Source organism: Lithobates pipiens, unplaced genomic scaffold (genome assembly GCF_037356315.1).
Source record: "Lithobates pipiens isolate NorthernLeopardFrog02 unplaced genomic scaffold, aLitPip1_a1.2 Scaffold_16, whole genome shotgun sequence".
Classification (NCBI taxonomy): domain Eukaryota; kingdom Metazoa; phylum Chordata; class Amphibia; order Anura; family Ranidae; genus Lithobates; species Lithobates pipiens.
The window spans coordinates 50,472,400-50,499,210 of NW_027507748.1; the positions used below are offsets into that span (position 1 = coordinate 50,472,400).

The 26,811-nt window shown below is 44.5% G+C and overlaps 1 protein-coding gene across 4 annotated transcripts in view; it reads right to left on the bottom strand.

Moving 5' to 3' along the window:
* Positions 1-26,811, bottom strand: part of DSCAM (DS cell adhesion molecule) — a 730,792-nt gene that overhangs the window by 566,812 nt on the left and 137,169 nt on the right. For all 4 annotated transcript variants that reach the window (XM_077479889.1, XM_077479887.1, XM_077479888.1 and 1 more), the window contains exon 2: positions 1,037-1,354. In XM_077479889.1, coding sequence (XP_077336015.1) covers positions 1,037-1,354 — 318 coding nt within the window. The remainder of the gene's footprint in view (positions 1-1,036; positions 1,355-26,811) is intronic.

Genomic DNA, 26,811 nt, shown 5'->3' on the forward strand with positions numbered 1-26,811 from the left:
TAAACCCAAAAAAAAAATGAGCGCTTTGTGCAAAAGGGTGATGTAGCACTTATGTATTCCGGACACCAGAAAACTCTATTACTATAACTACTTAGAAAGTGCACAAAACCAATATATCAATAACTTAGTGGTAAACCATACATCATTATAACTCATAATTAAAGACTTCCTACATGTGTTCCGTCTGTACAATGGATGTCTTCAGGGTATAAGATAAGACATCCATTGTACAGACGAAGTACGCATAGGGTGAGGCCAGTTGCTTATGTTGTTTCACACCTGCTGATGTTCTCTGGTGTGATGTCTTATTTGCCCATGAGATGCTTTTAGATTTACGAATATATTTTCTTTTAATAAATGATGTGGTTTTAGGCAATACTTCTCTATGGTCCATTTATCCCTATTCTGAGGAGAGGTCTTTGGATAACCAGTAATGGACCCTTGAGACTTTGGAGCCTGAATTTCATTTGGTGGCTCTTGATCAGAAGGTTTTCATGCTGTTGACCTCTTATAATTTGGAGATCATAACCTTTGGCAAGGGAACTGGCACACTTGAATTCAAGGTGGTTTGGGACTATTGCACATGGATTTTCACTTATTTTTAAGATTTCACAAGTGGACTTGAATATACTGTATGTTTTTGAAGCTTATGTTCTATGATGAACACGTCACTTGATAATTTGATGTATATTGTGTATGAAGTATTTTATTATGAGGTATGATTATATATTAAATTACCTCAGAGTTATTAATATATTGGTTTTACTAAGTATCTATATATTGTGGAAAATAGAAGCTCTGGCATTGGAGAGTTGAATAGCTGGGGATTACCTCCAGGACGGGGTCAATCACAACTTGAAAATAAGTAGAGGCCCCATGCAGCTAGATCTTAGGATCCAAGGTCCTTCAAAAAGAAAACTTGTATCCATCTATATATTGTATCTATCTACAAGCTGCCTGCACATTTTAGGCAAGGAAAGGTCATTTGAAAAAAGTTTAGGTATAAAACACAGTACATGCAAGTGCATTTACTCACCGGCCTTAATGTGGACATCCTGACTCCTGATTTTCCCTGAAGGGTTTTCGGCTGTGCAATAGTAAGTATTATCATGGATTAAGTTATTAAAGCTTGAAGGAGGGAAGGGGAAAATTTGGAGAGTGCCATTGGGGTGGACGTGGCGGATCCCAGGGACATCGTAGATCTCCTCGCCCGTTGCTAGGTACCATCTGAGCGTCACACGAGGGACTCCTTCTGCAGGGCAGGGTACCAGAGCCCCCGTGGTGCTAGCAAATACTACCTCTTGCAGAGATGCATTGATAAAATATAGGCTGGCATGTAGATCTTCACTAGAAACTGGAAAAAAAGAAAAGAAAAAAAAAAAAGACTTGTTAAAAATTGATATCTATCAAATATACTATATTACACAATTTGTGTGTATATACCGCTATTTATCAGTGTATAACACACACAGGCATATAACACGCACCTTCATTTTAAGAGGGAAGTTTCAGGCAAAAAACGTACATTTTAAATAAAGAATTATGAAGGGCCACAGTCCATCAATGCAGCCTCTCCATTGCCCATCAATGCAGCCTCACCTTTGCCAAATGAATGCAGCCTGCACATTGCCCATTTGCAGCCTCGCCAGTGCCCAATTACACAACGCCGGGATCTCCTGTGTACCTGGCGATCAGTCACACAAAGTCCCGCCTCCTGTGATAGACAGAACAGTGTTCCAATGCCGGCCAGGAGGCGGTACTGTGCCTGAGCGCCGGGTACACAGGAGATCGTGGCTGTGGGCGTGTATGATCCAGTGGCGCTTGGCACTCCTCTTCCATCAGAGACGGCTGGAATCAGCATATAACATGCACACATGGTTGCCCCCGGGGGGGGGGGGGGGGGCACGTTATTTATGCCAATAAATACAGTATATATATATATATATATATATATATATATATATATATATATATATATATACACACATATACACACACACACACACACACACACACACTGTAGCTCTAATATAGTCAGGAAAATTAAGTACATTTCCATCACCTTTGACATTTTTACTTCTTCCTACTGTGCCCTGAAATGATCTAGGTTCCCCAATAATACAATCAAGTTCCTGCCCGGCCAATAAAATCTTTGCAGTGCATTGGTACAGTGTTATATGTGTAGGGACCCTGCCATAAGCTTAAATTTAGTTTTAAAACAAACATGAAATATTCTTTGATACACCAATGAACGACTACAAGATGACCTCTTGTAAACCCTGATGAAGGAGCCACATAGTCTTTGAAACGTGTCAGATGAAGAAGGATACCAGATTATATCATCTTGCGGTTTCAGTTGGTGTGTTTTTAGTTGTTCATTTCATGTACTGTATATTTCATGTTTCCTGTCTTTTACTGATGATTCATAATAAATATCATTTTTTATTTATCTGTTATGTGTTTGAAGTGCCTATAAAGTCCTACAACTGGGGAACCTCTATGTCTAGATTAATGGTCTTCGGGGATCAACAATTTGGTCTTAGGATGAGTTATACTGTATACAAGCTGGAGTAGATCAGCTTGTTTGATGTTTATCTCCATGTGAGTATCCATTTGTCTTTGTGAAATAAACGTATTAATGTACGAGGTGTCTGCACCCTCATATGTGTTTTTTGCAGCTTGTTTTCTCGGTCTGTAGAAAGCTACACCCTTGATTGGCACTGTAGAAAAAATAAATCAGGAACTGCAGTTGGGTAGCAACCCTATGTCCATGAATGCGCTATAGTTTCCTGGGAGTAGGTTCTGTTACCCTGACTTGCTATATGTACATTATCCTTATTTAATACGAGCCATGCAACCACATAAGTTGTAAAAGTTAGATGTTCTGTTTTGGCACCAAGTGTCCTTTTCTTTTTTGTTTTAAGTAGGCTGGTGCACTCCTGAGTGGACCATACCATCTGAAAGTGGAAAGCAGTGCTCTCTCTCACTCTCGTCAGAGTTTACTAGGAGGGAAGGGGGATGAGACATAAGGGGACCAATGAGAGCTGCAGACCTGCAGGTGTGCCTCTGTGTGTCTGTGTAAATCCAGGAAGTGAACAGGCAGCAGCTTCAGCTGCCCACAGTCAAAATGGTTGCAGCCAGACTCAGTGGAGGGAAATTTCTGCAGCATATTTGGCAAGTACAGAATCACAGTATAAATAAAATATGCAAAGTGGTTGGAGGGAAGCTTCAGAATGGCAAAGATGTTTTGATTACAAATTATGCGAGCAGACTGCAGTTCCTCTTGAATGTTTCTATACACTTTATTAAAATACGCAAAGGAAAAAAAAATATTTCTATAATAACGTCTACCCTATGAGAGTTGATTTACTAAAACTGGACAGTGCAATATCTGGTGCAGCCCTGCTTAGAAACCAATCAGCTTCCAGTTTTTTGTTGTCAAAGCTCAATTTAACAAGCTGAAGCTGGAGGCTGATTGGTTACCATGTACCGTTCCACCAGATTTTGCACTCTCCAGTTATAGTAAATCAACCCCTAGGCCTCATACACACAGGGCGTTTTTACAGCTGCATTTACCAGTGTCAGACGTTTGTTTTTTTTGCAGCTTAAAAACACCTCTCGCTAGAATTGACCATATTCTGGTCCCCCCGGAGATGATCCTATCCACCCACAAAGCCACCATCTTCAATGTTTCCTGGTCAGATCACTCAATAGTATGTGTCTCAGTACACAACGTAGTAAGTAACGAAGGTGGTGGGATCACACTGGAGACTTAATGAATCTCTTTTGAACAATCCCAGTGTATCCAAGGACATTGAGAGCTCCTTGAAAGAATACTTTCTTCTGAATGAGGTGGGAGGGATCTCCCCAGAAACCCTTTGGGCAGACCATAAAAGTAGTGGTCAGGGGCAAAATAATAAGCATAGCCTCACACATCAAAAGAGAGAGAATGATAGAAATCAAAAACCTTGAAACCAAATTTAAAACCCTGAAATCCCGACACAAGCAGCATCCCTCTCGGGCATTGGCGGACCTAGCTGACGCCTCTAGACTAAAACTAAACATAGCTCTAACCGCTAGAATAGAAAAAGAAATCCGCTGGTGCATTGCCAAATTTTATAATCAGAAGGATAAGATTGGCTCCATGTTAGCAGCCAAATTAACCCCTAGGACTCGTACCCACTCTTTCCCCAAAATTAGGGTCTCGGGACAAGCGCTCTCTGCCAATCCCATCAAAATACTCAAGTCATTCCAAGAATTTTATGCCAAACTTTACAGTTCGACCCAAAGGGATGACCGTAGTGCATGCGAGGCTCTCTTCCGTGACTTGCCCATACCTACACATTCGGCGGACCACAGAGATATCATGGAAGCCGAAATCTCAACTGAGGAGATTAAGGGAGTCATAAAATCTCTCAAAACGGGATCAGCCCCAGGTCCTGATGGCCTCTCAGTGCCATACTATAAAGAATTTGTAGACTCTCTCGCACCTCATATGGCAAAAAATGTTAACTCAATAACTAAAGGCTCCCCTTTAGACCCCCAGTTGAACACTGCCTACATTTCGGTCATCCCTAAGCCGAACAAGAATCTGGAAGAAGTGGAGAATTACAGACCCATATCCCTTAACAACAATCTCAAGATACTCACCAAAATCCTAGCCAACCGGCTACCCTCCTTTATTGGCAGATATGTCCATAAAGACCAAGTTGGGTTTATCCCTGGCCGACAAGGGCCGGATCTAACCCGAAGGGCCATTGACATAGTTTCCATCCTTCAATCCAACTGGGAGGGGGGACCCAAACAAGAGGGTATGCTTCTATCCATGGACCTACATAAGGCCTTTGATTCCATAGAATGGCCTTAAATTTTCTCGCTCATGGAACGCTGGGGTTTCGGAGACAGATTCTTGGGTACTCTTCACTCTCTATACTCGACTCCGACTGCGTCGATTCGCTTACTAGGACACTATTCCCCACCACTTAACATAGCCAGAGGCACCAGACAAGGGTGCCCTTTATCCCCTCTAATCTTTGCAATAGCCATCGAGACGCTAGCCATAGCCATCTGTACCAACCGTGACATCCAAGGGGTCACATGTGGGTCTCAGACACATAAATGCGGTCTTTTTGTGGACGATGTACTCCTCTTCTTAACCTCTCCTATCACGTCACTGCCTAATCTTTGCAGAACCCTGGATAACTTTTCCAAGGCCTCAGGCCTCAAGGTTAACAACGCCAAATCCCATGCCCTTAATATCTCGCTACCCCTAGCCACGGTAACAACCCTTCGGAGCAATTTTGACTTTGCGTGGAGAGACACCTTCTTAGATTACCTTGGGATCAAACTTATTCCTAAAATCGAACAGCTGTATTCAGCTAACTTTCCTCCTACTTACAAGAGGTTAGAAGCGGACTTACAAACCTGGGCTAAGGGGAATCTCTCCTGGCTGGGCAAAATTCACTCCCTCAAAATGACTCTCCTTCCTAGGCTTCTTTATTTATTCAGAGCTATCCCGGTTAACACAAGGTCTGACCACCTGCAATCCTTTCAGAAGAAGGTGATCCAGTTTATATGGGGGAAAGCAGGTCACAGGTTACCCCGCGATACACTCTTTAGATTGAGGAAGAAAGGAGGGATGGGAGTCCCAAGACTGTCTTGGTACTTCCAAGCTGCCAGACTTGCCCAATTGTCTACTATATACTCCAGACTTGAAAAACCTGACTGGTTGCAAATAGAGAGACAGGCTGCCCATACATACACTTTAGACTTCCTGCTCTGGATTCCTCACAGGGAGCGCCCCCCCCCCCATTCTCTCACCCATATTATCCCAATCCCTGTCCCTCTGGGATAGATTAAAAACCAACACTTCCTTAGTGTCAGACTCTCATCCGCTGGCCCACATCTTTAATAACCACGATTTCCCCCCAGGGTTGGACATTAAAGCATTCAAATGGTGGTTGGATAAGGGGCTGTACCGAATTGGCCACTTCTTCACGCCCTCTGGCCCCATCACTCTAAAATATTGCAAAAATAAATTGGAGATTCTGAATTCGGAGCTCTTTAGGTTCTTTCAAATTCAACATTACCTCCATGGGCTTTGGAAGGAGAAATCGGCCCCTCCACGTTTCACCGACTATGAGGTGTGGTGTGGACAGGCTACGGACCAAAGAGGGGGAATTTCGGTTATATACCAGGCACTAGCACGGAATGACAACAAGACTTCTTTCATGTTGGCCTGGGAGAAGGATCTCCTAATTCAATGGGAGCCAGAGTCCTGGTACTCCTCTTACTCCAGGAGCCTAAAAGGGGTTAGGAACATCTCTCTGATAGAGGCCAATATCAAAGTGATGACTAGGTTGTACCTGACCCCGTCCAAATTGGCCCACATGTTCCCCTCGGCCAACCCCCTCTGCTTCAGGGGCTGTGAAATGGCAGGTGATATGGCCCACATCTGGTGGGAATGTGTTAAACTTAGGCCCTTCTGGCAGAGGATCTTCAACTTAATCTTTAGGGTAACGGGTATTCAGGTCCCTAGAACCCCTGTTGTGGCTCTCCTAAATGGCCCCATCCCCCGAATTGGCAAGTTTACTAGCATTCTGATACACTTCATGTTACTAGGTGCCAAGGTCACCATAGCTACAGCATGGAAAAAGCCCAAAGTCTCCCTTCGAGCAGCCAAACATAAGATCTCTTGGATCATGACCCAGGAAAAAGTTTTACTAGATTACAGAGATAAGTTTGAATCTATATGGGAGCCGTGGGCCCAACACGTGGGCATTTCTCTCGTTACGGGCGTACCGCCAAATTGATTTGGTTCGGCAATTGGTGTCCGGGTTCGGTTCTGTCGCCTGGCTCTTCCCTCTCCTTCCCTAGATCCCTGCCTGCCCATAAATCAAGCAAGGAAAGGGTCCAAAAATAGAAAGTCATCATGCATAACAAAACGGTGTGTAATAAAGTGGCGTATTCCAAAAGATATATGTGCTTGTCAGGACCATCCATCCTAAGATAGCTGTAGCAACACCGCAGACTTTCCATGCTACTGCTGGGACCATAAGTTAGGGCAAGTATGATCCACCCTTCGTACAGACAAAAATTGTGTTCATATACTGTAGGTCTGCATAGATATGGGATGGTCCATGGAAAAACACCATGTGATAGCGAACCACTGATTTTGAAATGTCATGTGACTTGTGCTCTCTAGTAAATTGTATTTGGAAGTGGAAAAAAGAAGAGGCAGAGAAACATTGCTAAACGCGCATTAGTGCCAATGCAAAAAGCTACTAAAATCAAATTTTTACAGCCGCTTTTTCCTGGGGTCTGTGCTGGCTTTGCAGCTCATTGTTTTTTTAATGCCCTGTGTGCACAAGGCCTTATGATTCAATAGTTCCATCCTTAGATGCTTGCCCACTGAACCACATGGGGGACCACATCAACCTCCAAGGGGTAAGGATTTGCAACATGTGAAAGAAATTGATAATCTAGGCTAGATGTTGGTTTGTCCATAGGCTCAAGCTCTTGCTGGGGTTTGTTATCATGTTGAATAGAAGATGCAGTCCTTACAGGATATTCTGGGCCTACCCATAACAGAAGAAGCTGTAAAGCAATATAGAAGACTCTCAAAAACTTTATGTGCTGGTATTGCTAGTTATTACACTCAAATTATCAAAAACTTAAAAAGGATAATGCGGCGTACAGACAATCGGAATTACCTTCCACAAATGTTCGATGTGAGCTTGTCGTCGGAAATTCCGATCGTGTTTATGCTCCATCGGACATTTGCTGTCGGAATTTCTGACAACAACTGTTTGAGAGCTGGTTCTCAAATTTTCAGACAAGACAAAACATTCTGAGCGTGTGTACACAATTCCCACCCACAAAAGTCCACGCATGCTCGGAATCAAGCAGAAGAGCCGCACTGGCTATTGAACTTCATTTTTCTCGGCTTGTCGTATGTGTTGTATGTCACCAAGGTTCTTGGCGATCGTAATTTCTGACAACATTTGTGCGACCGTGTGTATGCAAGACAAGTTTGAGCCAACATCCGTCAAACAAAAAATCCACGGTTTTGTTTTTTGGAACGTCCAATCGTCTGTACGCGGCATTAGTGTTCATTTAGTGCATTTACTTATAGTCACCAGTGCATCTCAATACCTTCCTCAGCATCTCTGGCAAGCCACATAACCATACTTGTTCCCTGTGCAGCACCAGTACATCGGTTCAGCTTCTTCCTGAAAGTCCTTACTATTTAGTCCTGGCTTTCCGAGCCTCATACTCTGTTCATTCCAATAGAAAGTCCAAAATCCACCTGGACAAGCACACAAGCACAGGGCGAGCAGGACCGTACATTGAGGATTTTCAAGAAGAAGCTTTGCATTACTGAGCAGGCCTTGCAACAAGATCTCAAGGGAGCCTAGACAGGTAAGTATGGGGCTTTTCAGGGATGTTGCAGAACACTTATGGTAAGTGCACCTAAAGTGAAATGTCTCTTTAAATTGTCAGGCACTTCTTAGCAAGCATGCTTTTACACAGGAGATGCGTTTGCTAACTAAACTATAAATTCAGTAATGACTCATAATTGGCGGGATTCTCACTAAATACTAGTGTCTCTCATTTACTAATGTGCCATGAAGTTGTAAATGAAGCGACATTGTGTTTTGATGCGGTTTGCTTTTTTTTTTCCCCTCATAGGTGACAATCCACCAACAGAACCAAGAATACAAATAATAAAAAGAGAGACAAAGAGAAAGGTCCCCATATGATCTCAAAGCAATCAGTAAAAGAAAGTAATTATAAACATCTACTTGACACCTTTTTCAGCATAAATAGCCTGATACACAACACAAGCGTCGCCCGCGCTGACTAATCTTTGTACAGCCAGCGTTATAAACACTCCCACTCATTATCACCTAACGAGTCGAGTCTTGTTTTCCTTCTCAGATGGTCTGAAAAAGAAACATGCTCACCAATTAAAGTGTAAAATGATTATTTCCAATCACCAGGCCATAAAGCAGCAACTGCAATTAGCAGCAACGATGTCAATTATACCATAATCGCGGCATTTCGGATACCGGTTGTCATGCACTATATAAGAGGGGAAACTGATAATCTCCTCTTAAAGTGGAACTCCAGCCAAATCAATGTTTAGCTGTGGATAAAGTAGGTGGGGGGCATTAATGCTTGTGTGTCCATCATTTCCCATCTCGTTGATCACATTGCCAAAGTTGCAACATGAACCTGATAAATACGTTTTAGATACCCTCTAAAGAAAAAAAAAAGGAAATATAGCGTTCGGTTTATGGAGGTTTTCTATTATTGAAAGAAAATTGATTTTGAGGTCTTTTTCATCCAATGTCATTATCAATTTTGTAGGTACACTTTAACATAAACCAGACCTGACTTAAAATTTTAAGTTTCTAAGCAGAAAACTGCCCTGAAGACCTGTGACTTGTGGAGTATGGAGGTACCTGTGTTCAAATGGATCCCTTTGTCTTTATGACAACCTACTTGAATTCTACACCCAGGCTGTACATGGGGACCTTGCTTCTGCCCAAGTCAAGGTAAAGCCCTGCCCCTACCCATTGTCTTGGCTCCACCCCAATTCATATTAAGTTGACAAACACCATAACATTAATGGACAGTGAAGGCACTGGAATTTGAAAGATAACTGATAGGGGTTGGGGCTTAGCACAAAGTAGGGTGCTGATGTGGGTAAATGTCACTGAAGGTGTATTTCCAGTCAAAATTAAAAGTGAATTATTTTAAAGACTAAAGAAAGCATAGCCTACCTGTTCAGTTGACTACCGAGAGCATTGTCTACCTGTTCAGTTGACTACAGAGAGCATTGTCTACCTGTTCAGTTGATAACAAAGGGCATAGCCTACCTGCTCAGTTGACCACAGAAAGCATAGTCTACCTACTCAGCTGAACAGAGAGCATAGTCTACCTGCTCAGTTGATTACAGAAAGCATAGCCTACTGGCTCAATTGACTACAAAGAGAATAGCCTACCTGCTCAGTTCACTACAGAGAACTTAGCCAACCTGCTCAGTTGACCAGAGAGCATAGTCTACATACTCAGTTGACCACGGACTGCATAGCCTACCTGCTCAGTTGATTACAGAGAACATGGCCTACCTTCTCAGTTGACTACAGAGCATAGTCTACCTGCTCAGTTGACCACAGACCACATAGCCTACCTGCTCAATAGATAAAGAGCAAAGCCTACTGGCTCAGTTGACTACAGAGAACATGTTCAATTGATAAGTGCATAGTCTACCCGCTCAGTTGACCACAGACCACATAGCCTACCTCTTTAGTTGACCACAGACCACATAGCCTACCTGCTCAGTTGACCACAGACTGCAAAGCCTACCTCTTCAATTGACCACAGACCACATATCCAACCACTTCAGTTGGCCACAGACAGCATAGTCTACCTTGTGTTCAGTGCTTCTGTCCTTTATTCAGACACTATATGCACAAGTCCACCCTGACCTTTTCCACAACCCTGTGATCCTGGAAAGCACCTGGTTTATATTTTTGAACACCCACTATAAACTACTTGCATACAGAAAGACAGATGAAAAACAAAGTACAAGTATTACGACATTACTCCCAGTCTACAATCAAATTCAAGGCCGTCTTTGAATTTTGAACAGATTAGTGCAGAAATAAGAAAGAGGGAGGAGGAAATAACACAACACTGGTTCTAGGAAGTACACACCTAGTTTCCTCCTACTCTACCTCCTAGATGGTCTGTAAGAATCTGGTAGCAGTGAATTAGGCCTCATGCACACGTTAAAAATGCTGCTTTTAGGGGCATCTGGATTTTTTCTATTCTGCCTCTAAATGCCCCTCCATGTTGGCCTGTGTCCATCCATTCAACAACTAGGTGTTTAGAGGCAGAAAAGAAACTCCACTGCCAGCGTGTCCAGGAGCAGTAGCATTTTGCCAGAAAAAATGCTTGATGCATCTAAATGCGCGTTGAGCGTGTCCAGAGCTTGAGCACTAATTTGTTTCATTGGCCAGATTAAATTATTATTCTGGCCAATTAAATTAAATGAACGCCCAATCACTTGACAGGCCTAAATGCGCCTGGACGTGATTACACACGTCAAGCATTTTTCTGCCAAAATGCTGCTGTCAGGAGGAAAGTGGTATAGGCAAACACCCTGGGTTCATGGGGTAAACAGAATAGGCTTTATGATTTATATTGATTTTACCATAGTTGCAGAGTTTTTCACCCGTAGTTGCTCTTCAATCAGAAATAGCAAACACAAACACACAAAATATATATATATATACATACATACACACATACACACATACACACACAACACACACACATATATACACCTACACACACACTCACTATATTACCAAAATAATTGGGGCCTCTGGCCTTTAGATGCATATGAACTGTAACGACAACCCAGTCTTAGTCCATAAGGTTCAATATTGAGTTGGCTCGCCCTTTGCAGCTCTAACAGCTTCAACTCTTCTGGGAAGGCTGTCCACAAGGTTCAGGAGTGTGTCTATGGGAATGTTTGACCATTCTTTCAGAAGCGCATTTGTGAGGTCAGGCACTGATGTTGGCGATAAGGCTTTATGGACCTTTCTTTGTGCACTGGTGCACAGTCATGTTGGAACAGGAAGGGGCCATTCCCGAACTGTTCCCACAAAGTTAAGAGCATGAAATTGTCCAAAATCCCTTAATATGCTGACGCCTTAAGAGTTCCCTTCAGTGGAACGAAGAGGCCAAGCCCAACCCCTGAAAGACAACCCCACACCATAATTCCCCCTCCACCAAATGATTTTGACCAGTGCACAAAGCAAGGTCCATAAAGACATTAATGAGTGAGTTTGGGGTGGGGAAACTTGGCTGGTCCTGACCTCAATGCGAAAGAACGCCTTTGGGATAAACTAGAGCATAGACTGAGAGCCAGGCCTTCTTGTGGAAAAAAGAATGGTCAAACATTCCCATAGACACACTCCTAAACCTTGTGGACAGCCTTCCCAGAAGAGTTTAAGCTGTTAGAGCTGCAAAGGGAGGGCCAACTCAATATTGATCCCTACAGACTAAGACTGGGATGCCATTAAAGTTCATGTGCGTGTACAGGGAGGTGTACCAATACTTTTGGTAATATAGTGTATATCTTAAACAAGTAAAAATGTAAATACTCATCTAAATTACCTTCAGGTAAATGTTAAAGTAATAACTCAAAATGAAAACTCCATGAAAATACATTATAGTTGCCCTTTAAGATGACATTAAAAAAAAATGTGGCCAATAGCTAAACCGTCTATAAATAGGGTTCTTCCACCACAACTAGCAAGGTCAAATGTCTGAACGTCACAAGAACCGCCACGCATGACGGAATTTCAGGACGTGTTTAAAACAGAACCTCCTCACTGCACTTAGTATGATCTTGATATGTGATTCATTGAAGGAGGAAGAGTCCAAGTGAGTGAACGCAGGATTCTAATGGAAGAGGGCTCAGCCAAGGCACCTTTTAGCACCGGGAGAAATACATCGGAGATTTGTTCTGCCATAACTTATAGCGCAATGTAAGCATCTACAGGGAATACCTTCTATAATTTGCTTGTATGCCCTTGTAGCATGTCTGTATCAGAGTGCCTATTCGAAAACACAAAATTTGAGGCTGAGTGAAGAATTGCAGGAGTGTGCGAAAAAAAAAAAAAAAAACAGCCATTGAAAAGTGGCTGCATGGAGTTTGCACATGTTCAAGTTGGTTTCTTCCAGGAATTCCAATTTCCTTTTGCAATTCAAAGATATGCTGGTAAGTTAACCAATGGCGGAATAAGGCAGCTGAAACTTTGGGGCTCCCCTCGCAGGTTTCTCGTGTGCGCTCTAGTGAGATAACACTGAGCTAAGTAGGATGCACAATCGACCGCTAGATGGCAATGACCGTCACTACTGTGCATTACACATACAGAGGTTGCACTGACATTTTTTACAAATACACAGCTAAAAGAAGATGAGCTTTTAGGAGACAAATTATAATGGTGACCTGATGTTTATGTACTATAAGTTGTTATTGGGTACATTACATTAATACAATATCTTCTCTATAGAGTCTTTAACCGCCTCAGCCCCGGAAAATCCCCCCCCCCCCCCCCCCATCCTGACCAGAGCACTTTTTGTGATTCGGCATTATGTCGCGTTAACTGACAATTGCGCTGTCGTGCAACGTTGCACCCAAAAAAAAAATGACGTCCTTTTTTTCCCACAAATAGAGCTTTCTTTTGGTGGTATTTGATCAACGCTGCGGTTTTTATTTTTGGCGATATAAACAAAAAAAAGCGACAATTTTGAAAAAAAAACAAACACAATGGGGGTTATTTACTAAAGACAAATCCACTTTGCACTACAAGTGCACTTGGAAGGGCAGACGCAGTAGATTTGAGGGGGACATGCAAGGCAAATAAAAAAAACAGCATTTTAATTTGATGATAAAATCAGTAGAGCTTCCCCCCCCCCATTTCAGATGTACAGCGACTGCACTTCCAAGGAACTTGTAGTCCAAAGTGGATTTGCCTTTAGTAAATCAACCCCAATATTTTGTACTTTCTGTCATAATAAATATCTCAAAAAAAAAAAAAAAAATTCTCAGTTTAGGCCGATATGTATTCTACATATTTTTGGTAAAAAAAAAAAAAAAAACAAGAAAAATCGCAATAAGCATATATTGATTGATTTGTGCAAAAGTTTTAGCATCTACAAAACAGAGGATAGATTTATAGTATTTTTATTATTATTTTTTTATTATTAGTAATGGCAGCGATCTGCGATTTTTATTGTGTCTGCAACATTATGGCGGACACATCAGACACATTTGACACTATTTTGGGACCATTGTCATTTATACAGTGATCGATGTTATAAAAATGCACTGATTACTGTGTAAATGACACTGGCAGTAAAGGGGTTAAACACTAGGCCAATGCAATATTGAACCCTATGGACTAAGACTCGGATTCCATTAAAGTTCACGTGTGTGTAAAGGCAGGTGTCCCAATACTTTTGGTAATATAGTGTATACTTGCAGCTCAACTGAATCCTTTGCTGGATACCATTAGTCGCTTAAAATTAAAATCCCAAATTACAACAAAGCATGCAGGTACTCCAGTGTAAAGTGAATGAAAAACGGACTTCAGCACAAATCCCAACCCATCGGTCACACGCCTCTGACATGTTTCACCCACATTGGGCACAATCGTAGCGGTCACCTATTTCTGCCAGCACCTGACACCGCAGGCTTGGTGTGGTGCCGATTTGTTATTATTTCCCATAAAGTTGGAAAGCTGTGTAAAAACTTGTTGCTGTCATCAATTTCAAAATGACGTTTTTTGTTTTTTTTTGTTTAAACATTTGATATGTTTTCTATTTTCTGCTGTGAGTAAAATATAGGTTTATGAGATTTGCAGATCATTGCATTCTGTCTTTATGTAGATTTTACACAGCGTCCCAACTTTTTTTTTTGTAATCGGTGTTGTATATTTTTTTCTGAAATTATTACGATTATTTTTTTAACAGAATATACTCAAAGGAAACAATCAATGTACAATGAACTGCAATATTTAGCAAAACAATTTTAGTAAACCTTGGGTTGATGACATTTAGTTTGCATTTTATATCATAAACGATTGACATTTTTTTTATAACAATGCTTAAAATGCCAACACCAATATTGTCCTCCTAGTGAAAGCTGGGCACTAAAGTGCCACAGTCGTGTTCAAGCTAAATAATATTTGTAGAGCGGATATTATAGTTGTATACGGGGTCAGTTGTCAAAAAAATCAACATTAAATTATTTTGACAATGCAAGATCCCTCTGGCAAAATAAGAGCCGGTGCAACCGTCCTAAAAGCCAGTAACATCCCCGTCCTTAATTCACTTGCCCTTCACAAGGTGCTATGATAAAGGGATGAGGATTTTTAAGAAATCATATATATATATATACACATATTATATATATATTTTATAATATATATATATATATATATATATATATATATATATATATATATATATTACACACACACATATACACACACACACACACACACATACAAACACATAATATATAATATACACACACACCCCTCACATTTTTGTAAATATGTTATTCTATCTTTTCATGTGACAACACTGAAGAAATGACACTTTGTTACAATGTAAAGTAGTGAGTGTACAGCTCATATAACAGTGGAAATTTGCTGCCTCCTCAAAATAACTCAACGCACAGCCATTAATGTCTAAACCGCTGGCAACAAAAGTGAGTACACCCCTAAGTGAAAATGTCCAAATTGGACCCAAAGTGTCAATACTTTGTGTGGCCACCATTATTTTCCAGCACTGCCTTAACTCTCTTGGGCATGGAGTTCACCAGAGCTTCACAGGTTGCCACTGGAGTCCTCTTCCACTCCTCCATAACGACATCACAGAGCTGGTGGATGTTAGAAATCTTGCGCTCCTCCACCTTCCATATGAGGATGCCCCACAGATTCTCAATAGGGTTTAGGTCTGGAGACATGATTGGCCAGTCCATCACCTTTACCCTCAGCTTCTTTAGCAAGGCAGTGGTCCTCTTGGAGGTGTGTTTGGGGTCGTTATGTTGGAATACTGCCCTGCGGCCCAGTCTCTGAAGGGAGGGGATCATGCTCTGCTTCAGTATGTCACAGTACATGTTGGCATTCATGGTTCCCTCAATGAACTGTAGCTCCCCAGTGCCGGCAGCACTAATGCAGCCCCAGACCATGACACTCCCACCACCATGCTTGAATGTAGGCAAGACACACTTGTCTTTGTACTCCTCACCTGGTTGCCACCACACACGCTTCACACCATCTGAACCAAATAAGTTTATCTTGGTCTCATCAGACCACAGGACATGGTTCCAGCAATCCGTGTCCTTAGTCTGCTTGTCTTCAGCAAGCTGCAGGCTTTCTTGTGCATCATCTTTAGAAAAGGACGACAGACATGCAGACCAATTTGATGCAGAGTGCGTCGTATGGTCTGAGCCCTGACAGGATGACCTCCCACCCCTTCAACCTCTGCAGCAATGCTGGCAGCACTCATACGTCTATTTCCCAAAGACAACCTCTAGATATGAGGCTGAGCATGTGCACTCAACTTCTTGCTGAAAAGGTAAGGAAGGGACACCAAGGGACATGAATGGTAGAGGGGTAACGAAGGGACACCAAGGGAAATGAATAGTAGAAGGGTCACACAGGGACACTAATGCCGCATATTCACGACCGGACTTTCCGGCAGAAAAGGTCCGGCGGAATCATTGTGTGGGCTTCATCTGACTTTTTTTTTTCAAAGATTCTGATGGACCTAGAAATAGAACATGTTTTAAATCTGTCCGACGGAATCAATTTTTATCGGGAAAACCGTTCGTCTGTGTGCTATTAAGATGGACCAAAAAATGACGCAAGGGCAGCTATTGGCTACTGGCTATTGAACTTATTTCTCTAGTCCTGTCATACATCACATTCAAAACAAATGGACTTTGGTGTGCTCGTTTCAGTGTAACTCCGTCGGAAAGACCATCAGAGTTTATTCTGACCGAAAAACCGGTCGTGTGTACGCTGCATTAGGGACGTGAAATGATGAAGCGGTAATGAAAACATATGAATGGTGGAGGAGTAACGAAGAGACACTAAGGAACATAAATGGTGAAAAGGTAAGGAAGGGACATGTATGGTAGAGGGGTAATGAAGGGACACCAAGGGCCATGAATGGTAGAGAGGTAACGAAGGGACACCAAGGGAAACAAATAGTAGAAGGGTAACACAGGGACACTAAGAGACACGAAATGATGAAGCAGTAATGAAGAGACATGAATGGTGGAGGGGTAACGAAGAGACACTAAGGAACATGAATGGTGAAAAGGTAAGGAAGGGAAAGCAAGGAACGTGAATAGTAGAGGGGTAACGAAGGGACATCAATGAACTTGAATGGTGAAAAGGTAAGGAAGGAAAAGCAAGGAATGTAAATAGTAGAGGGGTAATGAAGAGACACCAAGGGACATGAATGGTGAAAAGGTAAGGAAGGGATAGCAAGGAATGTGAATAGTAGAGGGGTAATGAAGGGACATGAATGGTGAAAAGGTAAGGAAGGGATAGCAAGGAATGTGAATAGTAGAGGAATAATGAAGGGACATGAATGGTGAAAAGGTAACGAAAAGACACCAAAGGACATGAATGGTGAAAAGGTAAGGAAGGGAAAGCAAGGAACATGAATAGTAGAGGGGTAACTCATTTCTGTTCTGTATCCCTCGTGCCCGGCCGCCTGGCGCATTATGCGCTGAATCCAACATGTGCATGGGGTAAAAAAATAAAATCTAAATTGGGTGTTTCTATTCTAACAAATCCTGAATGGGTGAGAGGAGTGTGGGCGGCGGGGGATGGGATAGGGACCATCTTTGCCCGGAGAGGTCTACAAGAGACACGAAATGATGAAGCAGTAATGAAGAGACATGAATGGTGGAGGGGTAACGAAGAGACACCAAGGGGCATGAATGGTGAAAAGGTAAGGAAGGGAAAGCAAGGAACGTGAATAGTAGAGGGGTAATGAAGGGATGAATGGTGAAAAGGTAATGAAGAGACACCAAGGGACATGAATGGTGAAAGGTAACGAAGAGACACTAAGGGACATGAATGGTGAAAAGGTAAGGAAGGGAAAGCAAAGGAACGTGAATAGTAGAGGGGTAACTCATTTCTGTTCTGCATCCCCCGTGCCCATTATGCGTTATGCGCTGAATCCAACATGTGCATCTAATAAAAACAACTTAACATCTCCGACATGAAAAGAGTCCTTGTAGCTCATAAGAAATGAATTAGCACTTATTTAGCAAAGTCACAAAAAGAGCAAAAAAAAACAAAAAAACACAAGAATAAAACAAGACAGAAAGATCGCTGTTTAGCAGCGAGCTAATCATTTAGTCAGTGCTAATGAAGCACTTATGTTTTATCTGTTGAAATGTAGATTTGGTTCCTTATATAAAAAGAGAAGATTAAAGGAGCCTTTGTGCGGAAGAAAAATCGCGGGCCTTATAGTGGGGAGAGTGCTATTGGAGGGTTAGTAATTGGAAGCTGCCATTGTGAATGTGCTTTGTACAATATATCAGCAAAGTCTCTTATCCTTCCACAGCTGCATGTACCCTCCCACTCTGCCGCAGCGGAGCGCCCCTCCGAGAGACGTCCTCGCCGATTCTACCGCCAAAAACACAGCTTCTCCTTGTAGCACTGGCGATGTGCTGAGCCAGCTGGCCGCTGGCGTGTTTTACTGTCCTCCTGTTCCAAGGGACACAGAAGGAAAATTCTTGCACATAATTATAAATTTTTAGCCAGCCAGAGCGTGAGAACGTTTTATAATTTGCCAAGAAGATGCACTGTACACTATATTGTCAAAAGTGTTGGGACGCCTGTCTTTACACGCACATGAACTTTAATGGCATCCCAGTCTTAGTCTGTAGGTTTCAATATTGAGTTGGCCCACCCTTTGCAGCTATAACAGCTTCAACTCTTCTGGGAAGGCCGTCCACAAGGTTTAGGAGTGTGTCTATGGGAATGTTTGACCATTCTTCCAGAAGTGCATTTGTGAGGTCAGGCACTGATTTTGGACAAGAAGGCCTGGCTCACAGTCTGCGCTCTAATTCACCCAAAAGGTGTTCTATTGGGTTGAGGTCAGAACTCTGTGCAGACCAGTCAAGTTCCTCCACCCGAAACTCGCTCATCCATGTCTTTATGGACCTTGCTTTGTGCACTGGTGTGCAGTCATGTTGGAACAGGAAGGGGATATCCCCAAACTATTTCCACAAAGTTGGGAGCATGAAATTGTCCAAAATGTCTTGGTATGCTGACGCCTTAAGAGTTCCCTTTACTGGAACTAAGGGGCCAACCCCTGAAAAACAACCTCACACCATAATCCCCCCTCCACCAAATGATTTGGACCAGTGCACAAAGCAAGGTCCATAAAGACATGGATGAGCAAGTTTGGGGTGGAGGAACTTGACTGGCCTGCAGAGAGTCCTGACCTCAACCCAATAGAACACCTTTGCGATGAATTAGAGCAGAGACTGCGAGCCATTCCTTCTCATCCACATCAATGCCTGACCTCACAAATGTACTTCTGGAAGAATGGTCAAACCTTCCCATAGACACACTCCTAAACCTTTTGGACGGCCTTCCCAGAAGAGTTGAAGCTGTTATAGATGCAAAGGGTGGGCCAACTCAATATTGAACCCTACGGACTAAGACTGTGCATCTAAAGGCCAGGGGCCCCAATTCTTTTGGTAATATAGTGTGTGTGTGTGTATGTATATGTATATGTGTGTGTGTGTGTTCATGTGCGTATAAAGGCAGGCGTCCCAATATTTTTGGTAATATAATGTGTGTGAACAGCTTTCATTGGAAATAATGATTTTTTTACATGACATGTGAATCTATACTTTTTGGATTGCATCTGATCCTCATAGAATTTGCATGAGTGTGAACCGGCACTCAGGTGTTTCAGTAATGGAGGCTCAGCATCACATGTGATTGCAAACCTTGGGCAGTATGCATGAAAATACAGCCTGCCTAGCAATGCCCACTCCGCCAGACCGGCACCCACCCATTAAGATATTCTGATATTTGTATAACTCCTCCGAAGAGCCAGTCCACTGCTGGGATCAGGGCTGAGAGCTTCTGAGGCCGGGTGCTGTGATGTTTGCAGTACAGAGCAATGCCAACCCCTCCTACCGGCTATCATCTGTCTGCATTGCATAGATAGGAACAGAGACCCAGTGATGACATCACTTCATCACATCATTAAAAAAAAAAGATATGTAACAAAAACAAACGTTTTTATTTAACCACTTAAGGACCGGAAGGTTTTACCCCCTTAATGGACTAGGCCAGTGATGGCGAACCTTGGCACCCCAGATGTTTTGGAACTACATTTCCCATGATGCTCAGGTACACTGCAGAGTGCATGAGCATCTTGGGAAATGTAGTTCCAAAACATCTGGGGTGCCAAGGTTCGCCATCACTGGACTAGGCCATTTTTTACAATATGGCACTGTGTTAGTTTATCTGACAATTGTGTGGTCGTGCGACACTGTGCCCAAATAAATTTGTCCTTTTTTCCCCCCACAAATAGAGCTTTCTTTTGGTGGTATTTGATCACCTCTGCGACTTTTATTTTTTGAGCAATAAACCAAAAAAGAGCGACAATTTTGAATAAAAAAAAACAAACATATTTTTAACTTTTTGCTATAATAAATATATAAAAAAAATGTAAAAAAACAAACACATTTCTTCATCAGTTTAGGCTGATATGTATTCTTCTACATATTTTTGGTAAAAAAAAAAATCTCAATAAGGTTTGCGCAAAAGTTACAGAGTCTACAAAATAGGGGATAGATTTTGAGGTTTTAAAAAAAAATGTATTGCTTTTACTGGTAATGGCGGTGATCAGCAATTTTTAGCATGACTGCCACATTGCGGCGGACAAATCTGACCCCAAGAGACACATTTTGGGCGATCAGTGACACCAATACAGTGATCAGTGCTATAAAAAAAAATACGCTGATCAATGTATAAATGAAACTGGCAGGGAAGGGGTTAACATTAGGGGTGATCAAAGGGTTAAGTATGTCCTAGAAAGATGCTTTATAACTGTGGGGGGGGATGAACTGACGGAGTACACAGAGATCGCTGTTCCTGATTACAAAGGAACAGATGATCTCTGTGTACTACCCTGTCAGAACGGGGATCTGCCTCATTTACATTTTCTCTGTGGAGCGATCGCAGGTGGCTGGCGGACATCATGGCCGCTGGACTTGCGCATCGGCTCCCGCTCCAAGCCGCGGGCACGCGCATCCACCCTCCCCCCCCCCCAACTATTACATGAAGCGAAGAATGGGTGCATCATTTCACACAATAGAGCCACCCTGCCGCACTACTGTGGCGCGCGGTCCTTAAGTGGTTAAAAATGTTTTTAGAATGTTGAATATATATATATATATATATATATATATATATATATAGCACATCCTTTAGTAAAAGCAGCACACTGTGAATACAAAAACACTGGTTAGGCACACACATTCAACTCTTTGATTGCCCTAGATGTTTAACCCCTTCCCAACCAGTGTCATTAGTACAGTGACTGTGCATATTTTTAGCACTGATCACTGTATTAGCGTCACTGGTCCAAAAACTTGTCAGATAGTGTCAGATTTGTCCACTGCAATATCGCAGGCCCGCTAGAAGTCGCTGATCACCGCCATTACTAGTATAAAAAAAATAACGAAATAAATAAAAATCCCAGTATATATCCCATAGTGTGTAGACAATACAATGTTTGGAAAAAAAATAAAAAAATAATGTATATTAAATGGGTTTGTCAAGTCTCGTGACAAGTCACACTAGTGAGAGCGGAGCCTAAGACCCCTTTCCCACTGGGGCGTTTTTCAGGTGTTTTCCAAGCGCTTTAGCATTAAAAAAAGTGCCTGAAAAGCGCTTGAAAGAAGCCTCATCTGCAGTCCCAATGTGAAAGCCCAAGTGCTTTAACACCCCTTTCACACTGGGGCGTTTTTCAGGCGTTTTTCATGCGCTTTAGCGTTAAAAAAAGCGCCTGAAAGAAGCTGCAACTGCAATCCCAATGTAAAAGCCCGAGTGCTTTCACACTAAGGCGCTGCGCTGGCAGAGCGTCAAAAAAAGTCCTGCAAGCAGCTTCTTTGCAGTGCTTTTGGAGCGGTGAATACAACGCTCCTAAAACGCCCCTTCCCATTGAAATCAATGGGAAGCGCTTGTAAAATGCCCGAAAAACGCCTGAAAAACGCTACTGGCAGCAGCATTTTGTGGGCACTTTTAACCCTTTATTTGGCCACTAGCAGGGGTTAAAAGCGCCCCATTAACGCTCAAAAAACGCTGGTAAAGCGCTGCTAGTTTAAGCGGCGCTTTACGAGCGTTTTTCGGGCGCTGACATTTCACATTGGGACTGCAGATGAGGCTTCTTTCAAGCGCTTTACAGGCGCTTTTTTTTAACGCTAAAGCGCTTGAAAAAACGCCTGAAAAACGCTCTTAGACCCCTTTCACAATGTCAGCGCCCAAAAAACGCTTGTAAAGCTCCGCTTAAACTAGCAGCACTTTACCAGCGTTTTTCGAGCGTTATTGGGGCGCTTTTAACCCCTGCTAGTGGCCAAATAAAGGGTTAAAAGCGCCCACAAAACGCTGCTGCCAATAGCGTTTTTCTGGCGTTTTTCAGGCGTTTTACAGGCGCTTCCCATTGATTTCAATGGGAAGGGGCACTTTAGGAGCGTTGTATTCACCGCTCCAAAAGCGCTGCAAAGAAGCTGCTTGCAGGACTTTTTTGACGCTCTGCCAGCGCAGCGCCTCAGTGTGAAAGCACTCGGGCTTTTACATTGGGATTGCAGTTGCAGCTTCTTTCAGGCGCTTTTTTTAACGCTAAAGCGCATGAAAAACGCCTGAAAAACGCCCCAGTGTGAAAGGGGTCTTAAAGTATACAGACAACATTTTCTTTTTTTTGGATAACATTGGAAAGTGTTAGAACCTTTGTGCCATTTTTATTTTCTGTCTGTGTCCCTGTTGGGTATATTCACTCTCACTCTTTGTCCTGCTCATTATTTCTATGCTGTAACTGTATGTTGATCCTGTTAGAAATCCAGGGAGCGCCCATTTTTTTCTAATTGTCTTTGCTGCACTGACATCCATAAAGTGGTTGTAAACTTCCGACATGAAATCTGAACAAAGCATATCCTTCTATATAGTGTGTACTTGTCTCAAATCCATATCACTAATGCCCCGTACACACGAGCGGACTTTTCAACATCCAAAGTCCGAAGGACTGAGTCCGTCAGACTATCCGATCGTGTGTGGGCTGCAACGGACTTTTGACTCGCCAAAGTCTGAAGGACTTTAGAATATGGAACATGCTTCAAATTTTCCCGAAGGAACTCCGCCGGACCCGGTCCCCTTCGAAAACTCCGCTCGTGTGTATGCTACTCCGACGGACTAAAACCGACGCTAGGGCAGCTATTGGCTACTGGCTATGAACTTCCTTATTCGAGTCGGGTCGTACGTCATCACGTTCGAATCCGTCGGAGTTTAGTGTGATTGTGTGTGGCCAAGTCCGTTCGGCCGAAAAGTCTGTCAGAACTCCGTCGGTATTCCTTTGGAAGTCTGTCGGACATAAGTCCGCTCGTGTGTACGGGGCTTAAGTGTCATTCCCATTTGCTGCCACCCTTCTCTGCTATTAGCATGAGTCAATTCTGACACGTTTTCCTGACACCAAGAGGTAAAAAGGCCACAGGTGATGGATCTCCAGCCTGTGATTTACAGCTGCAGCTCTGTTCCTGTGTGCTGTGTTAAAGAGGAGGGCCGGTTTAAAATTTTTTTTTTTTTTTAAAAGTCAGCAGCTGCAAACACTGCAGCTGCTGACTTTTTATAAGCACACTTACCTGTCCAGGGCGCCACAATGTCGGCCGCCCGAAGCTGACCCATCCCTCGGCTCTCGGGTCCCGGCGCCACCATTTTGGCTAAGGGAAACAGGCAGTGGAGCCTTGCGGCTTCCCTGCCCGTTTCCTACTGCGCATGCGCGAGTTGCGCAGCGCTTTGTGAATGGGGCTCTCTGTGTTCTGTTTATCACCTGAGGCCAGTCCCTTCTAGGGGGTTTATGTAGGGGTTTACAACCACTTTAAAGTAAACCTGTTTCAGGCAGAGCAGGTGTCCGGTTAGGTAAGTATTATTCAGAATATTAACCAGTGGCACCCCATCCATGCAGGGCGCCCGGATGCATGGATTTCAACTGGGTTTTTTTTTTTTGGAGTACACGATTAGAGCCTGAGGCTCTAATTGGCTTTAAAAAAGGGTGGGCTCTGGGGTCCAGAGCACTGCGCCCTGAGTCCACCCAGTTGTCCCGGCCAATCAGAAAGTGAGTCTTGAAACCTGATTGGCCAGAGAATTGGCAGGGAATCTCAGGAGCCTGCCTGTTTGGCCCCTGGGAGGAGAAGCCTGCCTGTTCGCCCCCCCCCCCCCCCCCCGGGAGGAGAAGCCTGCCTGTTCGCCCCCCCCCGGGAGAAGCCTGCCTGTTCGCCCCCCCCGGGAGGAGAAGCCTGCCTGTTCGCCCCCCCGGGAGGAGAAGCCTGCCTGTTCGGCCCCCCCCCCCCCGGGAGGAGAAGCCTGCCTGTTCGCCCCCCCCCCCCGGGAGGAGAAGCCTGCCTGTTCGCCGCCCCCCCCCCCCGGAGGAGAAGCCTGCCTGTTCGCCCCCCCCCCCCCGGGAGGAGAAGCCTGCCTGTTCGCCCCCCCCGGGAGGAGAAGCCTGCCTGTTAGGCCCCCCCGGGAGGAGAAGCCTGCCTGTTCGCCCCCCCGGGAGGAGAAGCCTGCCTGTTCGCCCCCCCCGGGAGGAGAAGCCTGCCTGTTCGCCCCCCCCGGGAGGAGAAGCCTGCCTGTTCGCCCCCCCCCCCCCCGGGAGGAGAAGCCTGCCTGTTCGCCCCCCCCCCCCCCGGGAGGAGAAGCCTGCCTGTTCGCCCCCCCCCCCCCGGGAGGAGAAGCCTGCCTGTTCGCCCCCCCCCACCGGGAGGAGAAGCCTGCCTGTTCGCCCCCCCCACCGGGAGGAGAAGCCTGCCTGTTCGCCCCCCCCACCGGGAGGAGAAGCCTGCCTGTTCGTCCCCACCGGGAGGAGAAGCCTGCCTGTTCGCCCCCACCGGGAGGAGAAGCCTGCCTGTTCGCCCCCCCGGGAGGAGAAGCCTGCCTGTTCGCCCCCACCGGGAGGAGAAGCCTGCCTGTTCGCCCCCACCGGGAGGAGAAGCCTGCCTGTTCGCCCCCCCGGGAGGAGAAGCCTGCCTGTTCGCCCCCCCCGGGAGGAGAAGCCTGCCTGTTCGCCCCCCCCGGGAGGAGAAGCCTGCCTGTTCGCCCCCCCCGGGAGGAGAAGCCTGCCTGTTCGCCCCCCCGGGAGGAGAAGCCTGCCTGTTCGCCCCCCCCCCCCCGGGAGGAGAAGCCTGCCTGTTCGCCCCCCCCGGGAGGAGAAGCCTGCCTGTTCGCCCCCCGGGAGGAGAAGCCTGTCTGTTCGGCCCCGGGAGGAGAAGCCTGCCTGTTTGGCCCCGGGAGGAGAAGCCCCTGCTCTTCCCTTGGCTGGAGCAAGGAGCAGGAGCCCTACCTCTCCTCATCTCCCAAGATAAAGCTGCTTTGCCGTCTGTCACCGGTGGGGGGGGTGGGTGGTTGCAGTGGCAGTGTGTGTGAGGAGGGGGGGTGGCGGCATTGCGAGTGAGGATGGAGGTTTGTTTGCCACCTGCCACAAAATATTGAGCACCGCCACTGATATTGACTAATGTGGCGGGTTCTCTTTAGGCTTTCAGTCCAGCTTTGCTGATCTGCAAGCTTGCTCTAAGTCAATGTCTCAAAGTACTGGAGCCAGAGATAGCCAGGTAATTTGCATTTTCAGGGGAAAGTCAGCCATGATAGTTTGCCTTTTTATCAGTACAGATTTCCTCAAACATTCTCTGGAATTGTGTTGGCTTGTACGGTGAAGTTGCAGGCCCTGATGAGCTGCTCTATGACCTGACTAATAGGCAGCTGGATGGCGTTAAATCACTTCAAGCCTCCACTCACAGCGCCACTGATCCTGGCAGAGCTTCTCCGGAGCCGCCACAGTTATCAGGGCCGAATCCTCCTCCCGTTCTCAGATCTACATCTCATTTCCCAAATTGAAACAGACAAAAGAGGCACCTTCAGCTAAATATTTACAAGCTTGACATTTTTGGCAAGTGATCTCTCCAGAAATGCCGCCAGCCGAATCTCCGCAGTGTACCTTTGTAGGGATGGAACTCCCTCTAATGAGAGATTGTCTAGATCAGATCCTTTGTGCTGGAGAGACGGCTTGACTTTTCTGACTGTTTTTCATATTAAACAAAGTACAGCCGCATTGGATTTAATAGAAGAAATCTGGCCTAATTAGGAGGCAGGATATTGATTTAGAATGAGGGGCAGCTGGAATCTATGAAGAGGACCTGTCAGGATAGAAATAGGAGCATATGTAGGTCAGAATTCCTAAATTAATTGCCTCAATGCCTGGTGAGGTTTAGTCACTTTTTAGTGATACGGATGATGGTTCTGACTCAAACTATTCATCCTGCAACCTTAACACTAATGGTTTTTGTAACCTTTACACCAGGGATCTCCAAAACTTTCTAAACAAAGGTCCAGTTTATCGTCCTTCAGATCTTAGAAGGGCCGAACTGTGACCAGCGGGAAAGAAAATGTTCCTGCTATTATTGGAAGTAAACATTGCTACATTTGGTATTAGGGGGAGGAATAGTGCCCCATCGCTGGTATCATTGGAAGAAATAGCACCCCATTATTGGAGTCAGTCGGCAGAATCGTTTTTTGTATCAGTGGGAGAAATAGTACCCCAAAGGGACACATCCAGCCCCAGGGCCACAGTTTGGAGACCACTACTTAACACTAACTCGTCCTGTAACCCTTACACTGTCCATCCCTGTAATGTTTACAGCAACCCTCCCTTTATACCCCATATCAATGCTCCCTGTAACCCTAACACTAACCCTCTCTGTAACCCTAGTACCTACCCTCTCTGTAACCCTAGTACCAACCCTCCCTGTAACCCTGACATCAACCCTCTCTGTAACCCTGACATCAACCCTCTCTGTAACCCTAACATCAACCCTCCCTGTAACCCTAACACTAACCCTCCCTGTAACCCCAACATCAACCCTCCCTGTAACCCCAACATCAACCCTCCCTGTAACCCTAA